The following is a 7,983-nucleotide window of genomic DNA, read 5'->3' as shown; positions in this document are numbered from 1 at the left end:
GTCATGCTTCACATCAACTTTAACGTTTTGTTTGGTCAGTCGTGAGGATGAAAACGGAAATGAGAATGAGAATGAGAATGAGAAATAGGACCTGGACTTGGAACAGGAATAGGAATAGGAACATGAATGAGAATTCCAATGATTTCGATATTTGGTTGGTGAAGTAATTGTCACAAGAAGACATCAAGCTTTCGGAGCTCTCAAACATGGTCGCTGCCTCTTCCATTACCTTCTCTTCACCTTCTCCAAAAAATATAATTCTTTGACTTAGTAAGGCGTGTTTTAAAATCGTGAGCCCTAAAAGGCTCTGGAAGCCCTGTGATGAGTTGGGCTTGGACTTAGGCTTGGAAATGCGAACAATATCTCTTACAAGGATAGTCAAGTTTGGACAAGGGAATCCATTGTTGTTTCCTAACAAGTAGTATCACGGCGAGGTTATTTAGCTTGAATGTTGGTTGTACATATGTGACTCCAGATTCCACTTTGTGGGCTTGAGCCCGGCCCAAAAGTGGGGAGGAGATTGTTGAGAAAAGTCCCACAATGCTAAAAATATAATGGACAATATATAAATCCATAGTTTCCTTGACTTAGTAAGATGCTTTTAAAGTCGTGAGTCATGGAAGGTCTTGAAAGCCTTCGAAGCCCTATGATGAATTTGGCTTGGAAAAGCAGACGGTATCTTACAAGGATAGATGTGTTTTAAAGTCGTGAGTCATGGAAGGTCTTGAAAGCTCTGGAAGCCCTGTGATGAATTAGGATTGGAAAAGCAGACAATATCTTACAAGGATAGTCAAGTTTGGGCAAAAGAGTGTATTATTGTTTCCTAAACAATTTCCTTCTTGTCCAAACAAGGTCAAGGTACCCACTCAAGCCACCTCTCTTTAACTACCTCCTCTCCTTCTCCCATCAATGACCAAACTTTCCTTCAATCAGTCCACAATCTCTACCATCTCTCTCCCAAACCCTCTCTCTTGGTACAACGAATGTCTCAACATTGACAACAATGACTCCATGTCTGTTTTGCCTGTCTTTTGTTTTGACCCAAGAGATTATGGCAAATCCTCGTATCCTCGTGCTCAATCCTTGGGTAAGTCGGTCACTAAGATATGTGGATGTGGGCGGAGAAAGATGTTAGTCAAGGATATACAATATTATCTGATAAATATGTATAAAAGGATAATTTTACAAAAATTTGATGCGGTGTATTAAGAAAATTGGGTTGTATAAAAGTCGGTGTGTCCAAAATAGCGGACACTCAATTACTAAATAGAATATAGAAGTCGGTATTCTTGAACTGACAACTTTAAAGTCCACTAATCTCTGAACCTGATTCCTCCACTACAGGCATCTTCTCTGACCCATCTTTAACTTTGATTTGTTGCATTATTGTCCATCCACACTTCGTCTTGTAGTTGTAGATGGCGGGAAGGATAATTGGTCTCCATTGCTTCATTATCTAAGATTCTGAATGGCTTGCAGAGTGGCCCCCCTATGCTTGGGCCCGTTAACTGGGCCGAAGGTTGACTGAGGCCATTTTTCTCCAATATTCAATTGCAGGCCATGTCAAGCCCATTTATCTAGCTCTTTTCTGTTTTACCTTGCCTTTAGTTTTCTTTGTTTTTGTTTCTTTCCGCTATGCCTTTTGTACTTTTATTTCAGGCCATCCTTATTGATGCCCTGCTGTGTCTTGTTTTGCTTTGCTATATATGCCTCGTTTCATTGAAAAAACTTTAAAGACCTCTCGAAAGCCTATAGTATAAGATCTAGAAAGATGGAAACAATTTCGAAAGTTCTGGGCTTTATAATGATTATGGGCTTTGCTCATAGATTAGATTTGAACTCATTATTGGGCTTTGTAAAAAAATGGAGACAGGCTTGGAATAACTGGTTCTTAGCCTGACTCTCAAGCTGAAGCCCATTAACCACATAAGCTAATTAGGTAGGGTAAGAGCAATTGCAATAGGGCATTTTAGGGGATGAATTATTTTTATTGTCCTATTTGTTGGCTCATAGAAAAAAAAAAAAAAAAAAAAAAAGGGGTTCCAATTGAGCGAATTTGCTGGCTCCATTTTGCTAGGACCAACATGGGGGAATGATAAAGCTCATGCCCCTGTGTTTGCTCTCTACTTGGGTTCCACCTCTAACACACTCACATTTACACAAAAATTAATATCGGGCATCACTTCTATTATGTAAAAAATAAAGTCAACAAATTTACACAATTGTACCAATATATTTTGTTTGCACAACCACATCAATAAAAACACGTCTTTCAACACATTTTGTTGTTCCCAACAAAAAATTACCATTGCAAATACTATTCGTGTGTATATATATATATATATATATATATATATATATATATATCATATATCATATATGTGTCCATCTACAAAAAAACCAAACCAAATTGGACAATTTTTCTTTTAGTGAAATTTGCTCCAGAAGAGTAATTGGACCACAATTGCATTGACATAATAGAGAGATTGTCTTATGGCTTTGTCATGACTTCTGCATAGCAAGATTCTAACAAGATGACATTTCAGAACAACCCTTTTTATCCTTCTCCTCTCTCTCTCTCGCAGATTCCTACCACACAAATATTTTCATGATAATTTGTTTTGTTTTCCTCCATATACATGTTTCTCTCCGCTCTTAAAATTTCATATAACCCATATCTAAATTGTACAAAATGTGTGCCACTGCTACTACCCATAAAAATCCTACCTTCACGTGTGTGTATATATATATACACACACAAGTTATGTAAATATAAAAGACAATTTTTTTTTTTTTTGTGGTAGGAATTATTATTTGTAGTTTTTGTTTTTGGACTAAATTGCTAAACCATCTTGATATTCTTAATTTGGGGCAAGTCTACTTCAACCTGTTAACGTAAAGACATGAAAATCCAATCAACTTTTCCTCTTTTTCTTGGCTGCCTGTCTTTCTTTCTTTCTCTTTTTTTCTACGATGATGATGATCATCATCATCCACCCACTTTCATTTCAGCTTTCACTCATTGACGACGATATCGCTTATCATCACTACCTCTGCAAACCAATGAGTGGCTCGAATTACTCTAAGGGGTCCGACAAGAGTTTCCGAATTAATTGATGTTGTGCATATATATATATATAAAGTATTTTTGATATATATATATATATATGTCAGATCGCTTGGGGCTTGGAATTTTAATGCGGGGGGCTCCATGCCCTTGTAATGGTCATTCAAGACCATCAAATATCGATCATAATCCTATTCTTATTTTTAGCGAAAATTGAATTCACATTGATGGTTTTTATCCCATTCAGATACTAATTTGGCACATCACAAAGATAGAAGGTTTCGTGGGCGTCACTTGTTTTGATTGGCTACAAATTCTTATCTTACCTCATGGATACATATATATTTAAGAAGACATAGATATAGGTTTATGTATATGCCTTTATGTGAGATCAACTATGCGAACTCAAAATTCAATAATTATAATAAAACACAACAAAAATATGCTCATAGATCAAGGTTGTTTTACCATAATATGTATTCAAATGGGGAAGAATTAATGGATCTGTTTGATAAAGTGGGTCCGCTTCACCAAACCCTAGGGTACCATTCGGCAGTACCCCTTTTAACTTGGGTCTCATGCCTTTTTGAATGGATCCCATGTCAAAATGTATCGTTTTTTCTTTTAAAAAAATTTTTGCTATGGGTCCCATGTCTTTTTGCATGGGACCCATGCCAAAACATGATACATATAATTTTTTTTGTAGGTTTAGGACTATTTATTAAATATATTTAAATATTGTATATTGTATATTTATATTATTAATATTATTATTAAATATATTTATATTTATATTAAATAGATTAATTTAATAAAATGAAATAAATATAATAATTAATATTTATATTGAAATGAAATAAATAAAATTTAAAAAATATCAATTAGTTTTTCTTTCTTTCTCCTTTGGTTTATTTTTCCTTGCTAGTTTTTTATGGAATCTTTGAATATGATGGATTGTATCAAGTTTAGCATGAACTAAACCTTTTTGCTAAGGCTACGATGTAGCCTAACCATGATGATTCGGATTATTGATTTATGTTATTGAATTTATTATCAATCTTGTTGAGTATGTATCATTGTGCTTAATGTTTTTGAATGCTTAATCACCATTCAACTGATTTGTTGTGCATGTTGAATCGAGAGAGGATGCATGTTACGTGCTCTTGTGATATATGCCATGAAGTGAATGAAAGACAGAGATGTGCCAACGTGATTCGTGCGAGTTTTCTACGAAATACCATAGAACTTAATGTGCTCGCATGCTTTTAAATTCACATAGAGATATCGTGGGTTATTATGTTTAGGGTATTTCACCGTCAATAAGGATTGATAATGATTTGATAGCGTGGTCTTGATATTCGAATTGGATTGGTTAGGTGAATCGTATGCCTTAATGTTTCATAATCTGATTGAATACTTGCTGTCGTATTCTTCTTAGTATAGTTTAGTTTAAGTTAATTAAGTTCTCCAAATAATTTAGAATTAGAACAATTTCGATACTCAATAGATAAATAGTCCTCGTAGGATCGACATCTTGTTGAGTATATATCATTGTGCTTAATGTTTTTGAATGCTTGATCACCATTCAACTGATTTGTTGTGCATACTGAATCGAGAGAGGATGCATGTTACATGCTCTTGTGATATATGCCATGAATTGAATGAAAGACAGAGATGTGCCAACGTGATTCGTGCGAGTTTTCTACGAAATACCATAGAACTTAATGTGCTTGCATGATTTTAAATTCACATAGAGATATCGTGGGTTATTATGTTTAGGGTATTTCATTGTCAATAAGGATTGATAATGATTTGATAGTGTGGTCTTGATATTCGAATTGGATTGATTAGGTGAATCGTATGCCTTAATGTTTCATAATCTGATTGAATCTTTGTTGTCGTGTTCTTGTTAGTATAGTTTAGTTTAAGTTAATTAAGTTCACAAAACAATCACTTTTGACTTCTCCAAATAATTTAGAATTAGAACAATTTCGATACTCAATAGATAAATAGTCCTCGTAGAATTGACATCTTATTTTTCACTATATTACTTGAACGATTCGTGCACTTTTGAATTTGCAAAACACCACACAATCGCACTACTTTTAACTCTTTCGATGATGATGCAAAAAAAAAAGGAACTCTATTTTTTTTTCTTTCCTAAGGATTCAAAACTCTAAAGAGAACCTTATCAACATCTTTTTGGACTTCTTGCCAACCCCTGCAAGTTCATGCATGCCAATAATAATAATAATAAAATACTTTAGTTTATTATTATTTACCCAATCTTATCTTTTTAACGATATCTTTGAATAAATCCCAAACAATGAAAAGAAAAAAACAATGATGACCTCACTAGTACATGACAGTGGCAGTGCATGGTGGAGAGGGGCCGGGGATTTAAGTTTTGCATGGAAAAGAAGGCCATAATTACCATTTTGTCCCATGCGTCTTTATTATGGATTTGTAGTGTATACAGTACACAGCTCACATTAGAAGAAATCAAGGGGCAGTTTATGGGAAGGCTGAGTCAGCACAAGTACATATGTCTTTTCCACCTTACATATGTTAGTTAATTTGCATACTCATCATCACCTCCTCACATAGGAATTCAGACTCAGAGAGAGAGAGGACCGAGAGAGAGTTAGAGAGAGAGAGAGAGAGAGAGAGAGAGAACATGGGTGAAGTATAAGTCATGGCTTTATGGGTTTTATTTTCTCATTTTTTGAATTAATATTTGTATATATATGTTGGATTAATACTGAATTTATTTTCATGTATTGTTATGTGATGGTGGAAACAAAAGGAGAAGAAGGAGGAGGAGAAGAAAGAAGAAGCCAAAGAAGAGAAGAAGGAAGGAGATGAACAAGCAAAGAAAGAAGAAGAGGCTCCGGCAGAGATTGTGTTTAAGGTTGACATGCATTGTGAAGCCTGTGCTAGGAAAGTTGCCAGAGCCTTGAAAGGATTCCAAGGTCTTCCCTTCTTCTTCTTCTTTGTTATTGTAAGGATAAAGATTAGAGTGAAATTATTGAATTATATATGTATATGAATGACAGGTGTGGAGGAGGTGACGACAGACAGTAAGGCTAGCAAGGTGGTGGTGAAAGGGAAAACAGCAGACCCTGTAAAAGTTCGTGAAAGGCTCCAAAAGAAGAGTGGAAGGAAAGTGGAGCTCATTTCACCTTTGCCTAAACCACCCGCTGAGTCTGAGGATAAAAAACCAGAAGAAATCAAAGAGCAGGAACCCCCCAAGGCTGACAAGAAGGAAGAGGTATCCATCGTACACCCTTCAATAACTTTTATTAGTAATTCATTTATCACATTATATCTGAATTTCAGACACTCTTCTTAGGTTTTTTTTTTCTTTTGACTAAGCATGTAATAAAGTTGATTTAGGAGATAGATTAAAAAGCCATGAATTGAGGCACAATATCTTGAGCCGGCCCCCTTGGCTACAGTGAATCCTGTGAGTGCCTGTTTTTTTTCCTTTACTGACATGAAAGAAACCATTCAAACCCAACAATGTTATGTATATATATACATATATACATATATATATATATATGGGCACGTTTTACAAGGGAACATGACACTGAGTTTACCCCACCTCCTTCACAATTTCACACACAACTAGCTGCTCATCCACAAGTTGGTGTACTGTGTGTTGTGCAGGTCACGGGTCAATTTTTGACCAGCAAAATCGTTACATATATATATTGTTTTTGGCGAAGAGTTCTCTAACAGTTACTGTGTTGTATTGTGTAAATATTGGCAGCCTCCTACACCAATAACAGTCGTGTTGAATGTTAGGATGCATTGTGAAGCATGTGCTCAAGCATTACGAAAGCGAATTCGGAAAATCAAAGGCATGTCAAGTCAATTAATTTCACTGTTATTTTCGTTTCAGTTTCTAGGCCAGCCCATACATAAATAGAATAGTTGGGCCAAGTGGGCTCGGGCCTTAGATGAAGGCTTGTATTTTATGCATGATATATATGTAGGTGTGGAGTCGGTGGAGACGGACTTGGCTAATGCGAAGGTTACGGTGAAAGGGATTGTGGACCCAACAAAGCTGGTTGATGATGTGTACAAGAAAACAAGGAAACAAGTATCCATAGTACTGCCTGAAGAGAAGAAGGAACAGGACAAGAAAGAAGATGAGGAGAAGAAGAAAGAAGAAGAGAATCAGGAGAAGAAGAAAGAAGAGAAGGAGGATGATGATGATGATGAAAGTAAGAAGAATGGTGATATGATGAAGAGAAATGACTACTGGCCATCCAAGTACTACATGGAGTATGCTAATTCTGGTTATCCCCCTCAATTTTTCAGTGATGAGAACCCAAATGCTTGCTCCATCATGTAAATTGATCATCAAAGCACTCTTTTTTGAATGTAATAATTAAGTTGAGGTTCATGCACGTACGCCATCCTCATTAGTGTTTGTTTGTAATTAACTAGGATGATGATCATCTTGCTTTCTATCAAAATTACATGCGTTGTTGTAATTCTCAGTCTAAACACATTGAAGATATTGTCCATTTCTAAGCCACATGTCCGCACGGATTTATTCTTTATGAGCCGTCGTCATTGATTCTTAAACCCAGAAAATATGTATTAAATATGAGAAGAGTTTGGCTTTGTTTATAAACCATTTGATTGGGTTATGCCAGACCGTTGTAAGATTTTCAGTCTTGAAATACACATCAATTAAAATCAATTGTTAGGTTGCTAGACATATCTCTTTGTGTTTTTAAAGTGATTTTGATTTGATTAATTAAATAATATATACAAACAAATAACAATGAATAAGAAATGTTACATTGTAAGAAGTTTTGCGGATTAAACAAATTAAGCACGCAAAACACAGGCACATATATATAAAAGGAGTTAGGCGAACTTTGAAGACTTGAAATTAA

At 35.4% G+C, this 7,983-nt stretch overlaps 1 protein-coding gene across 2 annotated transcripts; it reads left to right on the top strand.

The window, feature by feature from the left end:
- Positions 1 to 5,612: 5,612 nt before the first annotated feature.
- LOC120005093 (heavy metal-associated isoprenylated plant protein 7-like) lies at positions 5,613 to 7,596 on the top strand. 2 transcript variants are annotated; one of them, XM_038854547.1, is made up of 5 exons: positions 5,613 to 5,753; positions 5,874 to 6,039; positions 6,124 to 6,338; positions 6,843 to 6,933; positions 7,069 to 7,596. In XM_038854547.1, the coding sequence occupies exons 1-5, from the start codon at positions 5,745 to 5,747 to the stop codon at positions 7,428 to 7,430; spliced, it is 843 nt and encodes a 280-aa protein (XP_038710475.1). In that variant the 5' UTR covers positions 5,613 to 5,744; the 3' UTR covers positions 7,431 to 7,596. The 2 variants fall into 2 exon arrangements, with proteins under 2 accessions (XP_038710475.1, XP_038710476.1); XM_038854548.1 differs by having other exon boundaries at positions 5,730 to 5,753; positions 5,877 to 6,039.
- The last annotated feature ends 387 nt before the right edge of the window (positions 7,597 to 7,983 follow it).

Source organism: Tripterygium wilfordii, chromosome 9 (genome assembly GCF_013401445.1).
Source record: "Tripterygium wilfordii isolate XIE 37 chromosome 9, ASM1340144v1, whole genome shotgun sequence".
NCBI classification, from domain to species: domain Eukaryota; kingdom Viridiplantae; phylum Streptophyta; class Magnoliopsida; order Celastrales; family Celastraceae; genus Tripterygium; species Tripterygium wilfordii.
This window is presented reverse-complemented; position numbering and strand designations above follow the sequence as displayed.